Source organism: Oncorhynchus masou, chromosome 15 (assembly GCF_036934945.1).
Source record: "Oncorhynchus masou masou isolate Uvic2021 chromosome 15, UVic_Omas_1.1, whole genome shotgun sequence".
In the NCBI taxonomy this organism is placed as follows: Eukaryota; Metazoa; Chordata; class Actinopteri; order Salmoniformes; family Salmonidae; genus Oncorhynchus; species Oncorhynchus masou.
Window position 1 is genome coordinate 57,019,829 of NC_088226.1, and position 26,865 is coordinate 57,046,693.

The 26,865-nt window shown below is 43.0% G+C and overlaps 1 protein-coding gene across 2 annotated transcripts; it reads right to left on the reverse strand.

Annotated features, from left to right (window-relative positions):
- Positions 1-1,602: 1,602 nt before the first annotated feature.
- LOC135555135 (nuclear factor interleukin-3-regulated protein-like) lies at positions 1,603-16,106 on the reverse strand. 2 transcript variants are annotated; one of them, XM_064987493.1, is made up of 2 exons: positions 16,057-16,106; positions 1,603-2,949 (listed from the first exon to the last, which is right to left on the reverse strand). In XM_064987493.1, exon 2 carries the CDS (start codon positions 2,841-2,843, stop codon positions 2,004-2,006), a length of 840 nt encoding a protein of 279 aa, XP_064843565.1. In that variant the 5' UTR covers positions 2,844-2,949; positions 16,057-16,106; the 3' UTR covers positions 1,603-2,003. The 2 variants fall into 2 exon arrangements, with proteins under 2 accessions (XP_064843565.1, XP_064843564.1); XM_064987492.1 differs by lacking the exon at positions 16,057-16,106 and adding an exon at positions 11,819-12,180.
- Positions 16,107-26,865: the final 10,759 nt, after the last annotated feature.

Genomic DNA, 26,865 nt, shown 5'->3' on the forward strand with positions numbered 1-26,865 from the left:
ACAAGTCTCTTCTTGTTATTGGTGTCCCTTAGTAGTGGTTTATTTGCAGCAATTCAACCATGAAGGCCTGATTCACGCAGTCTCCTCTGAACATTTGCTGTTGAGATGTGTCTGTTACTTGATCTCTGAACTTATCCTCTGCAGCAGAAGTAACTCTGGGTCTTCCTTTTCTGTGGTGATCCTCATGAGACAGTTTCATCATAGCGCTTGATGGTTTTTGCGACTGCACTTGAAGATTTTCTGCATTGACTGACTTTCGTGTCTGAAAGTAATGATGGACATTCGTTTCTCTTTGTTTATTTGAGCTGTTCTTGCAATAATATGGACTTGGTCTTTTATCAACCCTATCTTGTCACAACACAACTGATTGGCTCAAACGCATTAAGAAGGAAAGAAATTCCACAAATTAACTTTTAACAATGCACACCTGTTAATTGAAATACATTGCAGGTGACTACCTCATGAAGCTGGTTGAGAGAATGCCAAGAGTGTGCAAAGCTGTCATCAAGGCAAAACGTGGCTACTTTGAAGAATTTCAAATATAAAATATCTTTTGATTTGTTTATTATTATTTTTCGTTACTACATTATTCCGTATGTGTTATTTCATAGTTTTAATGTCTTCACTATTATTCTACAGTGTAAATTGTATAAAAATACGAAAAACCCTGGAATGAGTAGGTGTGTTTGACTGGTAGAGCCAATATAATGGAAGAGAAGCTTAGTCCTAACCCCAGAGAGATTGAGATGGGCCTGTGGTATGCTACGACACAGACATGCATTTCTTTATGTCAGATGACTACTGTGTCTGCTATACAGATATACATGTAGCCATAATGAAGGAGGAATATTTGTTCATTTTCAATACAAATATTTTGTATAAATGTAAGCATTATATTGTTAAATTATAGGAGTAACTCTGGAAGGCCTGATACAGTCTTCCTCACCTCAAGTTCAATTGTCGGAGTCAGTTGGAGCGCCGTGGCACTCTGCCTTCATATCATAGGCCTGCAGTAGCTATAGCTTCATAATAATAGCCACACCATACCAAACCTTCATAAGCCTGTCTAAACTTTAACAGGATAATATCAAAAGTAAGTCAGGCCATTGTTTATTGGCGAAATACGAGCAGAAGAGCTAATGAAAACCAAGGAAAAAACGCACTCCCCTCCCCTGTGCTCCCCAAAAAACCACACAACCCTCCCCAAAGCTAAAAAAAAGTTTGTCAACACTCCCCTATTTTGGACCAACCAGTAAATTTCGACCTATCCCTTAGAAAACATGTCACAGGTGGCCCATCTCTCCACCTCAAAGTCTATGAAGTACCTTTGAAATGCTGGCATGCAGAGCAGACAAAAACAATATGTCTGTAACCACAACCCAAAAACATACTCCTCACCAGGGTTGTTGTCATGGTCTGAGTTTTAGTGCAGTCTTGAGAACAGCAAAAACAAGCATAAATAACCCCAGCATTTATCACATTGGTTGCTGTAGCTTCACCCACCTGTCTCTCTGAAAACACATAGCTATTAGCTATACAATTACCCGCTACACACTAACTCAGTACCGAGATTAAAAACTATAATTTAATACATGAGGGATCTGTTAGCAGAAAAGTATTTTATTAACAAAGGTAAACAGTTAAGTTTGCTTTACAGGACACATTTTCTCTTCAGTTTTACAGACAATTTCCTGCAATTCTACACATTTTGCCCTTGGGTGGGGAGACATTTTGTGCAATTCTGCACATTTTGCCATGACTTTTGCCAGGTTAATATGATATCTGAGTGAGAGTGACTAACAAAATCAATGGGGGCTCTGTGGATGTCAGGGCAGCTGGGCACGTGCCCTGCGTTTTCGATTGGTAATTCGGCCATGATTACTACAAGTTTAGATGGCTGGCTAGACTAACTAGACCAATCTAAAAATATGCATGGATCCTTCATGTTCTCAGTGCTGTGGTTGGTCTGCTCTGTGCTGCTGTGTCATGTGCTATGTGGTCAGTCAGTCAGATACATAGAGCGGGAGCGGGGGGGAAGCCCTGTCTCTGACATCCCTGTGGACAGTAGGAGCTCTGATGGTCTTCAGCCTCAGCTTGTGCGGTAATGCAGCACTGGAGGAGGCTGCTGGGACCTGCTGTTCTCCCTCCTCATCTGAACCCCCTCTCCTAGGGGTGGGCCTCAGCAGGGGAACCCCCGTCCAGGACAATAGGGGAGAGGGGAGAAGCGGGGGCAGGAGAAGGGAGGATGAGTTTGCAGGGTGGACAACACCAGGGATTTCGAAGAAGTATGGATAGGCCCTTCTAGTTGGTAGAGCATGTGGATTGATCATGGCAGGAGCCAGTTGTCCAGTCAGGACAGGGGGTAGGTGGTGGTAATTTGGCAAAGTAGAGGGGTCTCTGTAGCTGGGCCTCCTACCCCAGTAGACGTCCTTGTCCAGGGGCTGGGTTGGGCTGCTGGGTGGCGGAGAATGAGGGCTGTGGGTATGGGCATGGTGGAGCCGTAGCAGGCTGCTCTGGTGGGCAGCATAGCCCGCAGGGCTCACCAGGCCAAAGTGGAGTTTGAGGGCCAGCAGTTCTGTGTTCAACCGGGCGTTCTCTTTGTTCATGGCTGCCAGGCGGCTCTCCAGCACATAATCGTTTACCCTCCTCTTCTCCCTCGAGCGCTTGGCCGCCTCGTTGTTCTTGCGACGCTTCTCCCAGTATGTGAAGTCCTTCTTCTCCTCTGGAATGAATTCTCTCTTGCGCCTCAGGCCCTTGTGTATCAGCGCCCCCTCTAGGGAGGCTGTATGACCATCCTCCACTGTCTCCGTGCTCCCATTTGGAGATACTGACATGGGCTCCATCTGGTCTCAGTATAGAAAGTAGGATGGCTATTTCTTGGTTGGGCAGATAAAAGAAGGATAAGTAAGTTCTCGTGCACTTCGTTCAGGTTTCTGTCTAGGATTTCACCTGTGAAGGGAATGTTTATTATTAGTTATTTGCAAAATCCTATGATTAGGCTATACATTTTCACATTTCTGCTATACAGTCTGGGTCACAGATCAGAACATTTATTAATTTCTGTGTTTGAGCATTGAAATCTTTGAATGACATGGTGTTGTAGAGCCACTAACACACTCATATCCCGCTGTCTAACCGGATATACAGGCTGAATAAAGCAGTGGTGTATATGGTGGAAGGGCAGAGAGGAGGAGTTGTCTGAGGTGTAGCCATCCCCTCTAATGTGACTAAAATAATGTAACACGTTTTCCTCTTAATGTCTGAAAGACGTGTACATTTAACGCGTGATTCATCTCGTAGACAGAGACCAGACAGTATGCATGGCCTACACATTAAAATGCTCATGTTGGAGAGTTGGTATGATATAGTATAAGTATATATAGTCTAGTCTTGACTGTGCTAGTTTTTATATCATTCACACAACCAGCTTCTAGATTTGACACAGGAACCTCTCTGAACCTGTCTCTTCTTTCAACTTGACTAATAAACTCATATTGTTTTCCTAGATTACTATTACTTTTTTACTACCACTATTTTGTCTGACAGAATGGGCAAGTCAAGTGGTTGAGAGTTACGATCACACTCAATCTGCTTGATGCAGATCAGGCCCGTTTTAGACACAAGGAAGGTTTTAGTTTCACAATTCTGCTCTCTCCCTCTCTCACACTCTTTTTTTCTCTCTCTCCCTCTCTCACACTCTCTTTTTCTCTCTATTTCACTCTCCGTCTCTCACACACTCTCTCTCTCTCTCTCTCTCTCTCTCTCTCCCTTCTCTCTCTCTCTCACACACACACACTCTCCCTCTCTCTCTCTCTCTCTCTCTCTCTCTGTCTTTTTTTTGTCATGGTGCACTGACTTGCCCACCCCTTCACAAGAAGCTACTGCTTGCCTGCAGTGTGCTCATCTCTGGTTCCATATCCTCTACCTCCCTTTCATCTTCTATCCCCTCTATATGAGATAAGAGGTTAGGTGCATGGGCCCTAGTCACTGGAAAATAGAAACCCTAATACAACCCTAATAAAAGTCTCTCCTGAACCATTACATGCTTATTAGTAAGAGCACCATGTCCCAATGTGAACTCTGATCTGTCTGGATGTCAGTGGTATGCAGCTCAATAGTTGAGATTGATTGGTCGCGGGCTGGTTTGGGTTACAATGCTGATGGCTGTTTGACGTTGTTTCTCCACCATGTTTCCTACAGCAGAGAGAGATGAGATCATAATGCACCAACTGTCAGCACCATGACGCCAGAAACATAGAGCAACAGAAGAACAGAAGAACTACTAGAATAATCTGAAGGAGACCAGGTGAATGTACAGTTGAAGTCAGAAGGTTACATACACTTAGATTGGAGTCATTAAAACTCGTTTTTCAACCACTCCACAAATTTCTTGTTAAGAAACTAAAGTTTTGGCAAGTCGTTTAGGACATCTACTTTGTGCATGACACAAGTAATTTTTCCAACAATTGTTTACAGACAGATTATTTCACTTATAATTCACTGTATCACAATTCCACCGGGTCAGAAGATTACATACACTAAGCTGACTGTGCCTTTAAACAGCTTGGAAAATTCCAGAAAATTATGTCATGGCTTTAGAAGCTTCTAATTTACATCATTTGAGTTATCTGAAAATCAGCCAAGACCTCAAAAGAAATCAGCCAAGACCTCAGAAAAATATTTGTAGACCTCCAAAAGTCTGGTTCATCCCTGGGAGCAATTTTCAAATGCCTGAAGGTACCACGTTCATCTGTACAAACAATAGTACGCAAGTATAAACACCATGGGACCACGCAGCCATCATACCGCTCAAGAAGGAGACACGTTCTGTCTCCTAGAAATGAACATCCTTTGGTGCGAAAAGTGCAAATCAATCGCAGAACAACAGCAAAGGACCTTGTGAAGATGCTGGAGGAAATAGGTGCAAAGTATCTATATCCACAGTAAAACGAGTCCTATATCGACATAACCTGAAAGGCTGCTCAGCAAGGAAGAATGCACTGCTCCAAAACCGCCATAAAAAAGCCAGACGATGGTTGCAACTGCACATGGGGACAAAAATCTGACTTTTTTGAAAAATGTCCTCTGGTCTGATGAAACAAAAATAGAACTATTTGGCCATAATGACCATCGTTATGTTTGGAGGAAAAAGGGGAGGCTTGCAAGTCGAAGAACACCATCCCAACTGTGAAGCACGTGGGTGGCAGCATCATGTTGTGGGGGTGCTTTGCTGCAGGAGGGACTGGTGCACTTCACAAAATAGATGGCATCATGACAAAGTCATATGATGTGGATATATTGAAGCAACATCTCAAGACATCAGTCAGGAAGTTAAAGCTTGGTCACAAATGTGTCTTCCAAATGGACAATGACCTCAAGCATACTTCCAAAGTTGTGGTAAAATGGCTTAAGGACAACAAAGTCAAGGTATTGGATTGGCCATCACAAAACTCTGACCTCAATCCTACAGAGAATTTGTGGGCAGAACTGTCCCCTATCCTCCAGGCCGGCTCGGTCCTCCCCTCCCGCTCCGTGGCTCGATGACTCATTGCGAGCTCACAGAACAGAGCTCCGGGCAGCCGAGCGGAAATGGAGGAAAACCCGCCTCCCTGCGGACCTGGCATCCTTTCACTCCCTCCTCTCTACATTTTCCTCCTCTGTCTCTGCTGCCAAAGCCACTTTCTACCACTCTAAATTCCAAGCATCTGCCTCTAACCCTAGGAAGCTCTTTGCCACCTTCTCCTCCCTTCTGAATCCTCCTCCCCCTCCCCCCCCCTCCTCCCTCTCTGCAGATGACTTCGTCAACCATTTTGAAAAGAAGGTCGACGACATCCGATCCTCGTTTGCTAAGTCAAACGACACCGCTGGTTCTGCTCACACTGCCCTACCCTGTGCTCTGACCTCTTTCTCCCCTCTCTCTCCAGATGAAATCTCGCTTCTTGTGACGGCCGGCCGCCCAACAACCTGCCCGCTCGACCCTATCCCCTCCTCTCTCCTCCAGACCATTTCCGGGGACCTTCTCCCTTACCTCACCTCGCTCATCAACTCATCCCTGACCGCTGGCTACGTCCCTTCCGTCTTCAAGAGAGCGAGAGTTGCACCCCTTCTGAAGAAACCTACACTCGATCCCTCCGATGTCAACAACTACAGACCAGTATCCCTTCTTTCTTTTCTCTCCAAAACTCTTGAACGTGCCGTCCTTGGCCAGCTCTCCCTCTATCTCTCTCAGAATGACCTTCTTGATCCAAATCAGTCAGGTTTCAAGACTAGTCATTCAACTGAGACTGCTCTTCTCTGCATCACGGAGGCGCTCCGCACTGCTAAAGCTAACTCTCTCTCCTCTGCTCTCATCCTTCTAGACCTATCGGCTGCCTTCGATACTGTGAACCATCAGATCCTCCTCTCCACCCTCTCCGAGTTGGGCATCTCCGGCGCGGCCCACGCTTGGATTGCGTCCTACCTGACAGGTCGCTCCTACCAGGTGGCGTGGCGAGAATCTGTCTCCTCGCCACGCGCTCTCACCACTGGTGTCCCCCAGGGCTCTGTTCTAGGCCCTCTCCTATTCTCGCTATACACCAAGTCACTTGGCTCTGTCATAACCTCACATGGTCTCTCCTATCATTGCTATGCAGACGACACACAATTAATCTTCTCCTTTCCCCCTTCTGATGACCAGGTGGCGAATCGCATCTCTGCATGTCTGGCAGACATATCAGTGTGGATGACGGATCACCACCTCAAGCTGAACCTCGGCAAGACGGAGCTGCTCTTCCTCCCGGGGAAGGACTGCCCGTTCCATGATCTCGCCATCACGGTTGACAACTCCACTGTGTCCTCCTCCCAGAGCGCTAAGAACCTTGGCGTGATCCTGGACAACACCCTGTCGTTCTCAACCAACATCATGGCGGTGGCCCGTTCCTGTAGGTTCATGCTCTACAACATCCGCAGAGTACGACCCTGCCTCACCCAGGAAGCGGCGCAGGTCCTAATCCAGGCACTTGTCATCTCCCGTCTGGATTACTGCAACTCGCTGTTGGCTGGGCTCCCTGCCTGTGCCATTAAACCCCTACAACTCATCCAGAACGCCGCAGCCCGTCTGGTGTTCAACCTTCCCAAGTTCTCTCACGTCACCCCGCTCCTCCGCTCTCTCCACTGGCTTCCAGTTGAAGCTCGCATCCGCTACAAGACCATGGTGCTTGCCTACGGAGCTGTGAGGGGAACGGCACCGCAGTACCTCCAGGCTCTGATCAGGCCCTACACCCAAGCAAGGGCACTGCGTTCATCCTCCTCTGGCCTGCTCGCCTCCCTGCCATTGAGGAAGTACAGTTCCCGCTCAGCCCAGTCAAAACTGTTCGCTGCTCTGGCCCCCCAATGGTGGAACAAACTCCCTCACGACGCCAGGACAGCGGAGTCAATCACCACCTTCCGGAGACACCTGAAACCCCACCTCTTCAAGGAATACCTAGGATAGGATAAGTAATCCTTCTCACCCCCCCCCCCTTAATGACTTAGATGCACTATTGTAAAGTGGCTGTTCCACTGGATGTCAGAAGGTGAATTCACCAATTTGTAAGTCGCTCTGGATAAGAGCGTCTGCTAAATGACTTAAATGTAAATGTAAATGTAAACTGAAAAAGCGTGTGCGGGCAAGGAGGCCTACAAACCTGACTCAGTTACACCAGCTCTGTCAGGAGTAATGGGCCAAAATTCACCCAACGTTTTGTGGGAAGCTTGTGGAAGGCTACCCGAAATGTTTGAACCAAGTTGAACAATTTAAAAACAATGCTACCAAATACTAATTGAGTGTATGCAAACTTCTGACCCACTGGGAATGTGATGAAAGAAATAAAATCTGAAATAAATCATTATCTCTGCTATTATTCTTTTCACATTCATAAAATAAAGTGGTGATCCTAACTGACCTAAGACAGGGAATTTGTACTAGGATTAAGTGTCAGGAATTTTGAAAGCCTGAGTTTAAATGTATGTTGCTAAGGAGTATGTAAACTTCCGGCTTCAGCTGTTGCTCTAGTCCATAAGTTATTATAGACAAGACCATAGACAAGGTTATAGACAAGACCATGTACAAGGTTATAGACAAGACCATGGACAAGGTTATAGACCACGTTATAGACAAGGTTATAGACAAGACCATAGACAAAGTTATAGACAACGTTATAGACAAGGTTATAGACAAGACCATAGACAAGGTTATAGACAAGGTTATAGACATATTTGTAGACAAGGTTATAGACAAGGTTATAGACAAGGTTATAGACAAGGTTATAGACAAGGTTATAGACAGGGTTATAGACAAGACCATAGATAAGGTTATAGACAAGACCATGGACAAGGTTATATACAACGTTATAGACATGATTATAGACAAGACCACAGACAAGGTTATAGACAAGGTTATAGACATATTTATAGACAAGGTTATAGACATATTTATAGACAAGTTTATAGACAGGGTTGTAGACAAGGTTATAGACAGGGTTATAGACAAGACCATAGACAAGGCCATAGACAAGGTTATAGACAAGGTTATGAACAGGGTTATAGACAAGGTTATAGACAAGGTTATAGGCGGGGTTATAGACATAGTTATAGACAACGTTGTGGACAAGGTTATTGACCTTGGGGCTCCCGAGTGGTGCAGTGGTCTAAGGCACTGCATCTCAGTGTTAGAGGCGTCACTACAGACCCTGGTTCAATTCCAGGCTGTATCACAACCGGCCGGAGTCCCATAGGGCGGCGCACATTTTGCCCTGTGTCATCCGGGTAAAGGTTAGGCCGGGGTAGGACGTCATTGTAAATAAGAATTTGTTCTTAACTGACTTGCCTAGTTAAATAAAGGTTAACTAATAAATAAATATAAATAGACAGGGTTATAAACATGGTTATAGAAAAGGTTATAGACAGGGTTATAGACAGGGTTATAGACAAGGTTATAGACAAGGTTATAGACCACGATATAGACAAGGTTACAGACAAGGTTGTAGACAGGGTTACAGACACGGTTACAGACAGGGTTATAGACAGGGTTATAGACAGGGTTATAGACAGGGTTATAGACAGGGTTATAGACACGGTTATAGACACGGTTATAGACACGGTTATAGACACGGTTAGCAGAGACAAGGTAAGGTCCTACAGTGGTGTGTTGCAAACAAGATGGCTTGTAAATGTGAAATAGACAATAATACACTAGATATTTACACTACATTTATTTGCCAGTTATGTAACATGATACCAACAATTATGTTATTTGAGCTTAGTGTAAGTTATGCGATCTGGAGATATGAGGCCTTGAGGGAAAGGCACGTGTTCAACTTCATATGGCTTATGCTGCTCTGCTCTCACTGTACCCTGGGACGAAGCTCAGTAAAATGTCAGTGTAAAATTAAGTATGCTACCGATCTGGGGATTTACTCTCTCAGAGTTCAAATGTTGTAAACATACCAGCAATGACAGTGCCCTTGGGTGAGACCACTTACTCATCATACCTTTGATCAAGTGTCTGATCACAATCACAACTGTAGGTAATACAGTGTGTCCATTAAAATTGCTATAATCACACTGGCAGACACACGTCTGTGTTGTACAAAATTCCCCAAAGGTTGTAATGTCTATGAAGGTCAACATTTTGCTCTGAGATGAAAATAATTTGTTAATAACCATGGGTCAGAGGGATGTTCCCACCTCACTCCCTTTTTTTTGTCAAGATACCAGTATCTGTAACGACGTTCTTCGTTTGTCGAAAGAGGGTCGGACCGAAATGCAGCGTGTTGGTTACTCATGTTCTTTAATGGAACAAATGACGATACACGAAATAACTTATAAGTACAAAAAACAACAAACGGAACGCGAAAAACCTATACAGCCTGTCTGGTGAACACTAACACAGAGACAGGAACAATCACCCACGAAATATAAAGTGAAACCCAGGCTACCTAAATACGGTTCCCAATCAGAGACAACGAGAATCACCTGACTCTGATTGAGAACCGCCTCAGGCAGCCAAACCTATGCAACACACACCCCTAATCAGCCACAATCCCAATAACTAAAAAACCCCACTAAGAAATACAACAAACAATAAACCCATGTCACACCCTGGCCTGAGCAACTAATTAACTAAAACACAAAATACTAAGACCAAGGCGTGACAGAACCCCCCCCCCCTAGGGTGCGGACTCCTGAACGCACCTCAAAACCATAGGGAGGGTCCGGGTGGGCGTCTGTCCATGGTGGCGGTTCCGGCTCGGGACGTGGACCCCACTCCATAAATGTCATAGTTCCTCCCCTTCGCATCCTGGGATGTTCCACCCTCGCCGACGACCATGGCCGAATAGTCCTCACCCAGAACCCCACTGAACTGAGGAGCAGCTCGTGACTGAGGGGCAGCTCGGGACTGAGGCAGCTCGGGACTGAGGGGCAGCTCGGGACTGAGGGGCAGCTCGGGACTGAGGGGCAGCTCGGGACTGAGGGGCAGCCCAGTACTGAGAGGAAGCCCAGTACTGAGAGGAAGCCCAGTACTGAGAAGAAGCCCAGCCAGGCAGTTGAATCCGGCAGATCCTGGCTGACTGGCGGATCTGGAAGAGTCTGGTTGACTAGCAGATCTGGAAGAGTCTGGTTGACTGGCAGATCTGGAAGAGTCTGGCTGAATAGCAGATCTGGAAGAGTCTGGCTGACTGGCAGATCTGGAAGAGTCTGGCTGACTGGCAGATCTGGAAGAGTCTGGCTGACTGGCAGATCTGGAAGAGTCTGGCTGACTGGCAGATCTGGAAGAGTCTGGCTGACTGACGGCTCTGGCTGCTTCATGCTGACTGACGGCTCTGGCTGCTCCATGCTGACTGGCGGCTCTGGCTGCTCCATGCTGACTGGCGGCTCTGGCTGCTCCATGCAGATTGACAGCTCTGGCAGCTCCTTGCAGACTGGCAGCTCCTTGCAGACTGGCAGCTCCTTGCAGACTGGCAACTCCATGCAGACTGGCAACTCCATGCAGACTGGCAACTCCATGCAGACTGGCAACTCTGGCTGCTCCAAGCAGACTGACAGCTCTGGCTGCCCCATGCAGACTGACAGCACTAGCTGCTCCATGCAGACTGGCAACTCTGGACTGCTCCATGCAGACTGGCAGCTCTAGCTGCTCCATGCAGACTGGCAGCTCTAGCTGCTCCATGCAGACTGGCAGCTCTAGCTGCTCCATGCAGACTGGCAGCTCTAGCTGCTCCACGCAGACTGGCAGCTCTAGCTGCTCCACGCAGACTGGCAGCTCAGGCTGCTCTGAACAGGCAGGAGGCTCCGGCAGCGCTGTAGAGGAGGAAGGCTCTAGAAACGCTGAACAGGCGGGAGACTCCGACAGCGCAGGAGAGGGAGAAAGCGCTGGCTGCGCTGAACAGGAGAGGCGCACTGAAGGCCTGGTGCGTGGTACTGGAACTGGTGGTACTGGATCGAGTACACGCACAGGAAGCCTGGTGCGGGGAGCTACCATCGGAGGACTGGTGTGTGAAGGTGGCACAGGATGGACTGGACCGTGAAGGTGTACTGGAGAGCTTGAGAGCAGGACTGGCATAGGACCTGCAAGGCTAGGTAGGTACACAGGAGGCCTAGTGCGTGAGGCTGGCACATTTTTCACCAGCCGACTAACACGCACCTCAGGACTAGTATGGAGCGCTGACCCAGGTGCCATTAAATCCCCGACACGCTCCGTCGGACGAATCTTATACCTAAAGCACCAAACTAGCAACTCCCTCATTACTCTCTCCTCCAATTTCCCCATTAACTCCTTCACAGTCTCTGCTTCACTCACCTCCAACACCGGTTCTGGTCTCCTCCTTTGCTCCTCACGATAAACAGGGAGAGTTGGCTCAGGTCTGTCTCCTGACTCAGCCACTCTCCCTCTGAGCCCCCCCCCAAGAAATTTTTGGGGCTGATTTTCTGGTTTCGCTCTGCGCCGCCGTGTCACTCTTTTCGACTCCATTATCCTATAGCCCTCTTCGCACTGCTCCAGCGAATCCCAGGCGGGCTCCGGCACTCTCTCTGGGTCGGCCGCCCACCTGTCTATTTCTTCCCACGTCGTATACTCCAATCCTCTGCTGTCCATAACGTCCTCCCTTCGCTGCTCCAGCTGCCTGTTAACACGCTGCTCGGTCCGTGTGTGGTGGGTGATTCTGTAACAACGTTCTTCGTTTGTCGAAAGAGAGTAGGACCGAAATGCAGCGTGTTGGTTACTCATGTTCTTTAATGGAACAAATGACGATACACGAAATAACTTATAAATACAAAAAACAACAAACGGAACGTGAAAAACCTATACAGCCTGTCTGGTGAACACTAACACAGAGACAGGAACAATCACCCACGAAATACAAAGTGAAACCCAGGCTACCTAAATACGGTTCCCAATCAGAGACAACGAGAATCACCTGACTCTTGGTTGAGAACCGCCTCAGGCAGCCAAACCTATGCAACACACCCCTAATCAGCCACAATCCCAATAACTAAAAAACCCCACTAAGAAATACAACAAACAATAAACCCATGTCACACCCTGGCCTGACCAACTAATTAACTAAAACACAAAATACTAAGACCAAGGCGTGACAGTATCGTGATACTCAGAAGTATCATGGCACGCAAACAAAACATGATAATTATTATTATTATGAAGCGAACTACATTTCTTGGGGAAAATCATTGTAATATTGAAAACATACAAACAGCCTTATGTTGTCATTCAGAGTCACAATTGCTAATTTTCCTAACTATAGCACACATTATTTAACAAAAAGCAGGTTTTTAAAGAGTTTAGTCTTCTTTGTGTTTTACTTTTTTGTCATGGAAAGTGCAGTATAATAGTATTGTGATACTGGTATAGTGAGAGCCCTATTGCCTTTGACCAAGGTTTCAGCCTTTGGCTAATTAATATGATGACTATGAGTCTTTTTAACTGCACATGCACACATGGAACATGCTCTCTTTATTGTCTCGATTTGTCAGATGTGTGCATACTGGTAGCGAAGTCAGGTGCAGGAGAGCAGAGATTTGTGAACAGGCACACACTTTATTTAGGCAAAAGTGCAAAACGTGCAAAACAGTCACAAGAATTATGTTTAACAATAAACATCTTTGTGAAAAAATAGCACAGAAAAAACAAGCCAGTCTGGCGCGTCAACAATACACACGTAACACAAACAATCTTACACAAAGACATGATGGGGAACAGAGGAATAAATACATACGAATTGATTGGGGAATGAAAACCAGGTGTGCGGGGAACAAGACAAAACAAATGGATACATGAAAAATGGAGCAGCGATGGCTAGAAAGCCGGTGATGTCGACCGCCTAACGCCGCCCGAACAAGGAGAGGAGCCGACTTCGGCGGAAGTCGTGACACCATTAGGCAAAATTAAAGCTTCTTAACGGGCAAAATGTACAATCAGATATTACACCTCTTGTTGACCGCTGTACTTAACACTTCATAAGATGCACTGAAAAATATGTTTTCGCACAGGATTTCACACACGAACCAGTGCTGTATAAAGTGCAAAAACATAACTATTATAGCTTTTTACCTCAACTTATAGTGAAATATCCTGCAAGTTCTCGTTTTCATTAATACTTTGTGAGCAGTCTCGCTGTCTGTCCTATTAGATATATTATTATTATGTAGATCTTTGTTTGAAGCAATTTTGCAACATCAATTAAATATCACGAAAGCTAACAATATTGAAAAAGAGTTTAAAAATGGAAATGTTGCATGTACGAGAACCCCAGAAAATACAACTTTGAGAATTTTACTGTAGATCACAGTAGACCAGCGTTGTAGAGCTTTGCAGATACTTACTCTTTGAAGTGGCAGTCAAAGCAAAGGACATAAACATTTAACCAAAGACTGAGATGAGAGACAGAGATTAGTGCTCTGCCTTGTGGTGGAGAGCACACGCGTTTAGAGGTCAAAATACCTATATATAGTCTACCCACTCCCCTACACCAGATATAGCTGGACTTCTCAACGTTTCCCTTGCAGTTGTACCTTCTCTTTATATTGTTGTATGATGAGCTAGAAAAATTGCAGACCATGATTATTTCTTAATGCATATCTTCATCAATTGATAACTAGAAGCAACCAATCTGTTTATGGCGTGTACAACCACATCCAGACCATTTTAAACCTCATTAACATTGCTGCTGTACTGTTGCACAGTATTTCATGCGGTGCTACATATTTACAGCCTGGTGCTAGAGGTGCTGGAAGTAGAGCAGCTCTGTGTTGAGATGGCAGAGTGGCCTAAATGGGTACAAACTGGAAAAACTTGCCCCAACCCTTCCGTAAAAAGATTGCAGTCAGATTGCAATATAACAGCAGTATACTGAAAATACTGCTTCCAAAATAACCGTTTTTTTTACTGCAGTAAGTTTGCAGTGTAACTGCAGTTAAAGTGCAGTATAACTGCTGTTCAACTGCGGTACACTGCAGTTATTTTGCATTTATTGAGTCCAAAATACCACAGTCGACTGCAGTTACTGAACTTCTACTGCAGTTTCAAAACCTCAATTGTTTTTGTAAGGGAACAGTGAGTTTGAGGACATTTGTCAGGGGTCAAGGGCTGAGAACTAGCAAGTGGAGAGCAGTGATGCTGTATACAGCGTTAGCGATTAGGGAAGCTTGAAAGCACAGGACTGCAGCAGAGAGAGTTGCTCAGCTTCCTGAATAGTCCTCTCCAGAGACGAGAACCTCACTGCTAGAGTTCTGCACCTGCTTCTTAGTGACATGCTTATTATAGACCCTGCTTTTTAGTAAGAAACTCTCAAACTTCTTCTTTTGACACCTATCTGTTTTTACTGCAGCAGTCACAGCACCAGTTGGTCTGTTGTTGTTTCCTTCCTTGCTTTGTGAAGTACTTGAGTCTCTCTCCCTGGTTCCTAATAGGAAACCATTGGTTAACCTCCTGACTTTTGCTGTTTATGTTTTCGGCGAACTGTCACGGTGGCAATGATAGAAAATGTCCAGTACCTCTTAAATTCTCCAGGGAATTTTGCCTTCATTACAAGCATGCTTTTTCAGTTAACGCATACATTCTTCAAAAAATAACATATCAAATCAGTTAGGATTGTATTGTATTTCTTGCATTGTATGTGTCTATAAGAAAAGTACTTTTTTATTATTAACACTTTAATTGACTCTTATTTATTAGCTCGTCACCAGAAGAAGAAGAACAACAACAACGAGTTCCATTATGAATTTTCTGGTTGTTCTACCTTCTACAAGCTTTATACAGTATGTAGGGCAAAGTAACTAAGCCTTTAACTCTACAAAGTTTGTAGCGTTTTCAACAGGGAATAAAATAGACGATAATATCTGTCTGATGTCTCTTCTTTTACAATTCTACATTTTCATCCTCTTATATAGAACAATAATCGGTCAATTAAAAATATTTGTCATTGCTGTAATCACTTTTATGTAAATGTAGAAAGGTCTTACAGGTCCTACACTGCCTGACTACATTTCACATTTCCCTAGTTTACACTTATGCAACACATATGCAATAAATAGCATTATTGTATTGTTTTTTGTGTGTTGTACAACAGTATTCTAAATAAGTTAAAGAAAGATGTTAATTTGTTTAAAAAACTAGCTCCTATCCAGTGTCAACATTTTATAAAATGTGTGATCTTTTTTAAATGGGGAAGTCACCTCATTTAAAATATACCCAGATCTGAGATATCACATGTAAAATAGACTTGCTATGATAACACACTCCAAAAATCTCAAAACTAGAATTGTGTAAATCAAGACTAACTTTTCAAGTCTGAAAATATTCGTTAGGAATTCAAGAGTGCAGTAATATTCTCTGATGACTGCTGCAACCTGAGACTTGAGAGTTAGATCAGACGACAGAGCATGACTCTAAAAAATGACTTATTGTACCCAATCAACTCCTTGATATTTACCTCACTCTCCCTGTAGCTGTATACGTCATATGTGAAGGGAACTTGAATTTAGTTGGGTGAAAATTAGGTGAAAATGAACACAGGATCTTACCTTCTGCTGCCAGACAACTATATTCCAGTGAGTCCACCACTGATGCAACATGACAATAACCTCACTCAAAGTGCCACCGCCCACCCATTGCGTTTCTGTGAGAAACAGACGGCAACTTACAGAACTGTATAATCATCCATCCACTGTAACTCAAGTGAAGTTCACCTACAGTAATGTGGCTATGACCACCAATACTATGTGTGACATCGCACAACCTTTTGTTTTCTCACTCTTAGAGCATTAAGTCTGTCTGCCTGTTTGTCTTTCCACCCCTGCACCATCGAGCCTAGCCCATCACTTGTGTTGTGTGTGTCTGTATCCCCCTCAGTGTAAAGTGTGAGGCTTACGCATGTTATCGACTGGGAGATGGGTTTGATCAGAGAGAGCCTGGAAGGGTCAGCCTTTAGATCTGATGATACCTGGATTACCGGGTCCTTCCCAGAAACGTCAAATATTTGTTTCTCTCTTTCTAGCCCTTAACCATCACTATGTATTCTATGTGGTGATAAGGCAGCTTACTTTATGATGCATAAAGTCCCTCATATGACCTCAAGTTTCCCACAAATGTTCAATAAAAATGTTAGGAACGACACACAGTACTTCTTTGTCCACTAGGTTAAACACTGGAAAGTGGAATCTCTGAAAACTTTCTATTGTTTATTCTAAAATATTGTGTTGCAAATTTGAGATCAAGATCCAATAGGGAAATGCCAGTGCAATGGCAAAACATCATAGACCTAGTGTGTCACCACACTTTTTAATTCTCCAGCATCAACAGTTAGGCTACATTTGTTCACAACTGTCACAAGCTTTCTAGTTTGTTAATAACTAGTTAACAATTACTTCATACAATTTTACATAAAATATTTTTGGGATTAACCTGTATGATTCAGAAGATTTTGACAAACAATACTATATTGACAAAGCACGTCATGACTGAGATTCCGTGTCTGGTAGTAAAGTGCTCCATCTAGTGGCTTATCATAGAAACAGGTGCTGCATTTTACTGCCATGTTGTACAGTGTACAGAGTGCTGTACTGCAGTATCCTCTGCTGGAGGTGGAACAACTGTTAACATGTAGAATAGTGCTGGTCTGAGGACCATGCTTCAAGGGTTCATGAGTCGCCCAAATTGATTCTCTAATGTGATCTTGTTTTGTTACTATAACTGTTACTATACTTGTTTTGAGGTTACTGTCTACAAAATGGTTAGTTATAGTTGTTGTTATAGTAGTTATACAGTACCAGTCAAAAGTTCAGACACGCCTACTTATTCAAGGGGTTTTTCTTTATAGACATCAAAACTATGAAATAACCATATGGAATCATGTAGTAAGGAAAAAAGTTGGAAAAAATTTCAAATATATTTTATATTTGAGATTCTTCAAAGTAGCCACCCTTTGCCTTGATGACAGTTTTGCACACTCTTGGCATTCTCTCAACCAGCTTCATGAAGTAGTCACCTGGAATGCATTTCAAATAACAGGTGTGCGTCGTTAATAGTTAATTTGTGGAATTTCTTTCCTTCTTAATGCGTTTGAGCCAATCAGTTGTGTTGTGGCATGGTAGGGGTAGTATACAGAAAATAGCCCTGTTTTGTAAAAGACCAAGTCCATATTATGGCAAAAACAGCTCAAATAAGCAAAGAGAAACGACAGTCCATCATTACATTAAGACATGAAGGTCAGTCAATGCGGAAAATGTAAAGAAGTTTGAAAGTTTCTTCAAGTGCAGTTGCAAAAAACTTCGAGCACTATGTTACCAGCCTCAGGAATTGCAGCCCAAATAAATGCTTCACAGAGTTCAAGTAACAGACACATCTCAACATCAACTGTTCAGAGGAGACTATGTGAATCAGGCCTTCATGGTCGAATTGCTGCAAAGAAATCACCACTAAAGGACACCAATAATAGGAAGAGACTTGTTTGGGCCAAGAAACACGAGCAATGGACAATAGACTGGTGGAAAGTCCAAATTTGAGATTTTTGATTCCAACTACTGCATCTTTTTGAGATGTAAAATAGGTGAATGGATGATCTCTGCATGAGTAGTTCCCACCTTGAAGCATGGGGGAGGAGGTGCGATGGTGTGGGGGTTCTTTGCTGGTGAATGTCAGTGATTTATTTAGAATTCAAGGCACACTTAACCAGCATGGCTACCACAGCATTCTGCAGTGATACGCCATCCCACCTGGTTTGCGCTTAGTCTAACTATAATTGATTTTTCAACAGGACAATGACCCAACACACCTCCAGGCCATGTAAAGTCTATTTGACCAAGAAGAAGAGTGATGGAGTGCTGCATCAGATGACCTCCCCTCCACAATCACCCAACCTCAACCCAATTCAGATGGTTTGGGACGAGTTGGGCCGCTGATTGAACAAGCCAACAAGTGCTCAGCATATGTGTTAACTCCTTCAAGACTGTTGGAAAAGCATTCCAAGTGAAGCTGGTTGAGAGAATTCCTAGCGTGTGCAAAGCTGTTATCGAGGCAACTTTAATGAATCTAAAATAGAAAATATATTTGGATTTGTTTAACACTTGCTTGGTTACTACGTGATTCCATATGTGCAATTTCATAGTTTTAATGTCTTCACTATTATTCTACAACCCACATATCATATTGAATGAGTGATGTTCTCACACTGTAGCATGTGTGTGAAGGGCCTCAGAAAAAAATGAGACAAAATCAAAATACTTTAAAAATATGTTTCAAGAGGCATGCCCATGCTGTCACCTTTGAGCAGCAATGGTTTCACACCCCAAAACAGCATGACTTTTACACTGTCCTCTCACCAGCTCAGATACATTCACATAATATGGATGGTATTAACAACTCAAATAAAAATATTGTATTTTGTTATTTGAGAAGATGTAGGCTACTGAAGGAATTTGATGTTAGAATCACTTGATATTGTCTTGGCTAGATGTGTGTTTCAAAATACTCATAGGTGCACAGTTTGCAAAAGTGTAAAAGCTAAATGGTATGAATTTATCAAAGGCCTAGTGCTTTTCTTACTACTGATGTACCCAATTGTCATGCTTGAGTAAAAGTAAACATACCATAACAGAAAATCACTCAAGTAAAAGTGAAAGTCATCCAATAAAATCTACTTGAGTAAAAGTCTAAAAGTATTTGTTTTTAAATATACTTAAGTATCAAAAGTAAATGGAATTGCTCAAATATGCTTAAGTATCAAAGGTAAAATTAAAAGTGTAAATCGTTTCAAATTCCTTATATTTAGCAAACCAGAAAGCATAATTTTCTTGTTTTGTTAATGTAAGGATAGCAAGGGGCTCTAACACTCAGGCATAATTTACAAATGATGTGTATAGTGAGTCCGCCAGATCAGCAGAAGCAGAGATGACCAGGGATGTTCTCTTGATAAGTGTGTGAATTAGACACTTTTCCTGTCCTGCTAAGCATTCAAAATGTAACGAGTACTTTTGAGTGTCAGGGAAAATGTATGGAGTACAAAGTACATAATTTTCTTTAGAAATGTAATGAAGTAAAAGTACAGATAATTCTACTTAAGTAGTACTTTCAAGTAGGTCTGTACACTGTGAGTCGCCTTACTGAATGCAATTCTGACATTCACATTCTTAAAATAAAATGGTGATCCTAACTGACCTAAGACAGGGAATTTTTACTAGTATTGAATGTCTGGAATTGTGAAAAACTGAGTTTAAATGTATTTGACTAGTGTGTTTGTAAACGTCCAACTTCTATTGTATGTGAATTGTATTGTTTACATCTGCTGTATCCTGTACAAGTGACAAATACATTTCGATTTGTTTTGATTAGAAAATGTCTCCTTTCCCACGACAATGCATTGAAGTAATGTCTAACTTTCTGCAATGTGCAATAGTTGTCAATAACGGAATTCTCAGGGGGGGGGAAAGGGAATTACCACCCACCAACCAAAAAGAGCACCCAGTTTCAATGCTTCACACCACTGCAAAAACGCTATTTAAACTGTAAAATTCATATAAGGCTAAGCTAAATGTTCAAACCGATGTCGCTCATCTCCGTTTGCAGATGTCAAGGCATTTCAAATCCGTATTTGCAGCGTACGTTAGGTCTGCTTGACGTGTTAGTGTCACTTATTCTTGACATTAGGCTAATAAAGCTAAAGTTTTTTCCCCACACCTAATAGGATAAGGTGACTGAAAATGTCCCTTTGGTCACCTTCAAGCCTGCCCTACCCTATATTGCTTATTACAGAACTAGACAAATATTTGATTATCTTTGAAAAGGTGCATGTTTCATTGGTGTAAGTATTCAATAATTCATTGAAAGAAAATGTAATCTGTCTATTTTATCCCTAATAATTAAATATTCACTGTAATTGTTAAAGTTGTTAAACCAGTTGTATTGCTGCAGTTAGAAAAATTACACTTGTAGGCCTATAAGCTATACAGCAGAATTAACTTGTTTTTGATAAAAACAGATGAAATTAGAACATTCAAACAGAGTTAATTGTAAACTTGTGTTCGATTAAAATATATTGTGTTTGAAAGGCATTTGTTTAGAAGAATAATTGTGTAAAAATTATAATTTTCTTAATCAAAATAAGTAGATTACATTCTCAAGGGTTAATCCGTTTCTTGGGAAATACCAAATTGATGTTTTGCCAAAAAAATACCAAAATGATATTCCTGCATGTAATAGTGTGACATTCATTCAATGAATTCCCAGTTCACTCTCAAAATTAATTTTCTATACAGAATGCATTTCTAGAAGTATTTGAAATGATAATTGCAATTGTTTATTAGTAACCTTTAATTAAATACAGTGTCCATTTATTATCTGACATTATCTGACATTTAAAAGACTCTTAGAAGAAAGGGTTCCAAAAGAGTTCTTTGGCTGTCCCCATAGGAAAACCTTTTTTGGTTCTAGGTGAAACCCTTTTTGGTTCCAGGTAGAACGATTTTGGGTTTCAGGTAGAAAGGGTTCTACGTGAAACCATTAACGGTTCTACTTGGAACCAAAAGGGTTCTACCTGGAACCAACAAGAGTTCTTTAAAAGGTTATCCTATGGGGACAGCCGAAGAACCCTTTTAGGTTCTAGTTAGCGCCTTTATTTCTAAGAATACCGTTACAACATGTATTAATATCTGGGTCCGATTTCTTCTTAGCGACTCTTTTAGCTAGAAGCTGTTTGGACTGCGGTACCTTCTGAACTGAGCCATAGTGTTGAACCTTCCCCTGAAGCCCCTGTGTATGTCCAGGACCTGGTGCTGCCCCTCACGCTCCTCCAGTGGCAGGTGGAGAGGCAGGCTGGGGTACATGGCTGACTGGGGGAGGCTGGGGAAACCCCAGGGCATCAACAGGTTGGTATGCATTGAGGAATGACTAAGATCGGGCATCAGCAAATTCTGGGGTGGGCAGGAAGAGGGGGTGATGATGGAGGAAGTGGGGAAAGGGTGAGAGGGGGGAAGGAAGGCTCTATTAGAGGCAGAAGGGGGTTCCTCGTTACCAGGAAGATCATTGCTGGAGGAGATCTGGTGGTGAGCTGCTTTCTCTTGTTCAGCCAATCCAACACTCTCTGGAGCACAGGCTCTTATATGTGAGAGGAGGGATTGAGGGAAGAAACTAGGAAGACCTGAATCAAAACCAATCTGAGGACGACGTTGATTGAGACCCACACCACCACTGCTGGTTATCAATGTAGGGTTTACCATGGTTCTAAGGAACAGCCCTTTCAGATCCTGCTGGTCATCTAGGAGGGAGGTGGGATGGCCCCAGAGCAGTGGAGCTGAGCTATAGGAAGGCAGCGTGGCTGGGCCTGCCTCTTTCTCCAGGTCCATGTGGTACTGCAGGTTGAACACCTTGGCCCTCAACCGGGTGTTTTCCTCACTCAGGGCCAGCAGATGGCCCTCCAGTATAAGGTCATTCACCCTCCTCTTCTCCCTCGAGCGTTTGGCAGCCTCGTTGTTCTTTCGGCGCTTGTCCCAGTAGCAGGCGTCCTTCTTGTCATTAGGGGTCATCTCTCGCTTGCGGCGTGTAGTCTCAAGCCTCAGTAGTCTCTGGTCCAGAAAGGACGGCCGGGCCACAGGGAAGAGGAGGCCAGGGTCCGTCGACACCTCCTCCCCACCACTACTCTCCAACGAGGAGGAGGGCTGGCATATATCCTCCTGGAGCCCGTCCCTACTCCGTGGGGTAGACATGTCACTCAGTAGGCTTTGAGAGAACACAGAATGTATTTATTTATCCGGGAGTCATACTGAGACCAAGTCTCTTTTACAGATGAGCACTTTACAGGATAGGCTCTATAGTAAAATTGTTTTAAAGGAAATATATTGGACTTTGAAATATTTATCTTACACAGTAATTGACTTGATAATAGTTGACTTGATACAAAAAAAGCCAAGGTTGGAATTTCAACAAAATATACTGGAAAAGGTGATATTATTTAGACTATTACAAAATATTGAGAAAACTATAAACTGCACAGTGGTGTAGGTATTTCCCATCATTTTCAAATAACGTTTTGGTAAGCTATAGTGACCGTATTTGGATGTTTTAGGCCTACCTTTGTTTCGCTGTCATGATGTGAAGTGATAATGAGACAATGAGCATCTTGCGCTCTGAAAACTTTTAAGCTTCTTGTGTGTGCGTGTGCACCCATGGTGTGTTTATTTCTGTGCACGCGCATCTATGTGGTTGGAAACCATGCTTACTTTCAGTAGTCTTACCGAGCTTCTTCAGGAGTTCTGAAAGTGGAAATCCTGAGCAAAAAAAAAAGTGAATCAAGAAATGACTGAATTACCATCTTGTGGGGAAAGGAAGCTTTGTATTAAACATGTTGCTTGCACTCTCCTGTGAGTCATCCACAGGTCTTCTATAGTTCTGAACTGCCAAAGCCTGACAACTTGTCAGATTCTGTGGTCATGATGACTCATAAAGTCTTGTCTATATTTCCGAACAACTGAAAGGGTTTAACCACAGACATTCACCTGAATTTGTATCTAGTCCGACTTACCGCAAGCATACCTTTTATGCCATTATACTGTAGAAGTCAAAAAGCACTTTGAAAAAACTGTCTTTGTGGGAGTACGGATCCATTTTGAGATTTAGTAGACAGGGCTTGTTGTGGTGCTCAGACTTGTTATTGGTAGTGATTTCAAGATTCATTCTATACTTTACAGGTACCAGGGGGCAATGATTGGGAAGCTACTCTAAAAATATCATTTACCAAGCTTCCATTTACTTCACACCGGAATAAGTTAAGCTACACTAAAGCTAAGCTTAAGAAAAATATAGTTTGGTTAACTAAAGTAACTACATCCAAACTACTTTGTGAAAAATTATCATATGTAAATCTGTAAGGTCATAACTACAAATTGCAAGACAGATCATTTTGGGGTCATAAGTTAACAGAATGTGTAATTTAGCATATTAAACACAAAAACAATGTTTCAAGTGAGAATTAGGCAGGTCTGATGCGGAAAAAGAAGGAAATTATTTTATTTTATTTTGGCATAAAATGTAGTGTATATTTCCAGTAGTTCCAGTGCATCGGAAAGTATTCAGACCCCTTGACTTTTTCCACATTTTGTTACGTTACAGCCTTATTCTGAAATGTAGTACATTGTCCAACCCCCCTTATCAATCCACACACAATACCCCATAATGACAAAGCAAAAACAGGTTTTAAATGTCTTTTTGCAAATATATAAAATAAAAAAATCACATCACATTTCCAAAAGTATTCAGACAATTTACTCAGTGCTTTGTTGAAGCACCTTTGGCAGTGATAACAGCCTTGAGGCTTCTTGGGTATGATGCTTGGCACACCTGTATTTGGGGAGTTCCTCACATTCTTCTCTGCAAACATCAAGCACTGTCATGTTGGATGGTGGAGCGTCACTGCACAGCTATTTTCAGGTCTCTCCAAAGATGTTTGATCAGGTTCAAGTCTCTGGCTGGGCCAATCAAGGGCATTAAGAGAGTTGTCCCGAAGCCAATCCTGCGTTGTCTTGGCTGTGTGCTGAGGGTGGATGTCCTGTTAGGGTGGATGTCCTGTTAGAAGGTGAACCTTCACCTAAGGCTGAGGTCCTGAGCGCTCTGGAGCAGGTTTTCATCAAGGATATCTCTGTACTTTGCTTGGTTCATCTTTCCCCCGATCTTGACTAGTCTCCCAGTCCCTGACACTGAAAAACAGCCAGCTCTAGCAAGAGTATTGGTGATTCCATTCTTCTTCCATTTAAGAATGATGGAGGCCACTGTGTTCTTGGGGACCTTCAATGCTGCAGAAATGTTTTGGTACCCTTCCTCAGATCTATGCCTCAACACAATCCTGTCTCAGAGCTCTACGGACAAATCCTTCAAACTCATGGCTTGGTTTTTGCTCTGACATGCACTGGCAACTGTGGGACCTTATATAAACAGGTGTGTGGCTTTCCAAATCATGTCCAATCAATTGAATATACCACAGGTGAACTCCAATAAAGTTGTAGAAAGATCTCAAGGATGAACAATGGAAACAGGATGCACCTGAGCTCAGCTTCAGAGCAAAGGGTCTGAATACTTACAGTACCAGTCCAAAGTTTGGACACACTTTCTCATTCAAGGGTTTTTCTTTATTTTTTTTCTATTTTCTACATTGTGGAATAGTAGTGAAGTCATCAAAACTATGAATTAATCACCTAGTAACAAGAAATGTGTTAAACAAATCAAAATATATTTCATATTTGAGATTCTTAAAAGTAGCCACCCTTTGCCTTGATAACAGCGTTGCACAGTCTTGATATTCTCTCAACCAGATTCAGAAGGTAGTCACCTGGAATGCATTTCAATTCACAGGAGTGCCTTGTAAAAAGTTAATTTGTGGGATTTATTTCCTTCATTAATGCGTTTGAGCCAATCAGTTGTGTTGTGACAAGGTAGGGGTGGTATACAGAAGATAGCTATATTTGGTAAAAGACCAAGTCCATATGCAAGAACAGCTCAAATAAGCAAAGAGAAACGGCAGTCTACCTGTCACGACTGCCGCCGAAGTCGGCCCTTCTCCTTGTTCGGGTGGTGTTCGGCGGTCGACGTCACCGGCTTTCTAGTCACCACCGATCCATGTTTCAGTTTCGTTTTGTTTTGTCTGTATTAATCACACCTGGTTTCAATTCCCATATCATGTTCCTTATTTAACCCTTTGGCATACATTTCTGTTCTGTCCGTGATTGTTGGTGTCTTAAGTGGTTGTTGTATGTGCTAGTGTGTATGTATGTTCCTATTTGGAATTTTTGCTTGACTTTTTGAGTAAACTCAAAAAGTGTTGCTCAAACCTGTGTCCTGCGCCTGACTCCTGCACCTAATCGCTGACACCATCATTACTTTAAGACATAAAGGTAAGTCAATACGGAACATTTCAAGAACTTTCAAAGTTTCTTCAAGTGCAGCCGCAAAACCATCAATCACTATGATGAAACTGCTCTTACCTGGACCGCCACATGAATGGAAGACCCAGAGTTACCTCTGCTGCAGAGGATAAGTTCATTAGAGTTACCAGCCTCAGAAATTGCAGCCCAAATTTTTATTTTATTTTTTATTTAACCAGGCAAGACAGTTAAGAACACATTCTTGTTTTCAATGATGGCCTGGGTTAACTGCCTGTTCAGGGGCAGAACGACAGATTTGTACATTGTCAGCTCGGGGGCTTGTAGTTACTAGTCCAACGCTCTAACCACTAGGCTACCCTGCCACCCCAAATAAATGCTTCACAGAGGTCAAGTAACAGACACATCTCAACAGCAAATGTTCAGAGGAGACTGTGTGAATCAGGTCTTCATGGTTTCGAACCCACTACTAAAGGACACCAATAAGAAGAAGAGACTTGCTTGGGCCAAGAAACACGAGCAATGGACATTAGAACGGTGAAAATCTGGCTTTTGGTAAAATTTGAGATTTTTAGTTTTTAGCAACCCTTGTGTTTCTGCGGTTCCCACAGTGAATCGTGGAGGAGGAGGTGCGATGGTGTGGGGGTGCTTTGCTGGTGACACTGTCAGTGATTTGTTTAGAATTCAAGGCACACTTAACCAGCATGGCTACCGCAGCATTCTGCAGTGATACACCAGCACTTCGTGGGATTATCATTTGTTTTTTAACAGGACAATGACCCAACACATCTCCAGGCTGTGTTGATTAGGAAGGAGAGTGATGGAGTGCAGCATCAGATGACCTGGCCTCCACAGTCACCTGACCTCAACCCAATTGAGATGGTTTGGGATGAGTTGGACCGCAGAGTGAAGGAAAAACTACCAACAAGTACTTAGCATATCTGGGAACTCCTTCAGGACTGTTGGAAAAGCATTCCAGGTGAAGCTGGTTGACAGAAGTCAAGATTGTGCAAAGCTGTCATCAAGACCAAGGGTGGCTACTTTGAAGAATCTAAAATCTGATATATATTTTGATTTGTTTAACTCTTTTTTTTACTACATGATTCCGTATGTGTTGTTTGTGGCGCAGCAGTCTAAAGCACCTCATCTCAGTGCTTGAGGTATCACTACAGACACCCTGGTTTAATTCCAGGCTGCACAACCAGCCGTGATTGGGAGTCCCATAGGGCGGTGTACAATTGGCCCAGCGTTTGGCCAGTGTAGGCCGTCATTTTCAATAAGAATATGTTCCTAACTGACTTGTGTAGTTAATTAAAGGTTAAATAAAAAACTAAAAACATCTAAATATCAGTTGTCTTCACTATTATTATACTATGTAGAAAATTGTTAAAATAAAGGAATGCCCTTGAATGAGTAGACTTTGACTGATACTGTATGTAAATAAGTTATTTCTGTTTTTTTATTTTTAAT

What these genes read in the sequence shown, in the direction of transcription:
- LOC135555135 (XM_064987493.1), bottom strand. Translation starts at nt 2,843, where the DNA reads ATGGAGCCCATGTCAGTATCTCCAAATGGGAGCACGGAGACAGTGGAG.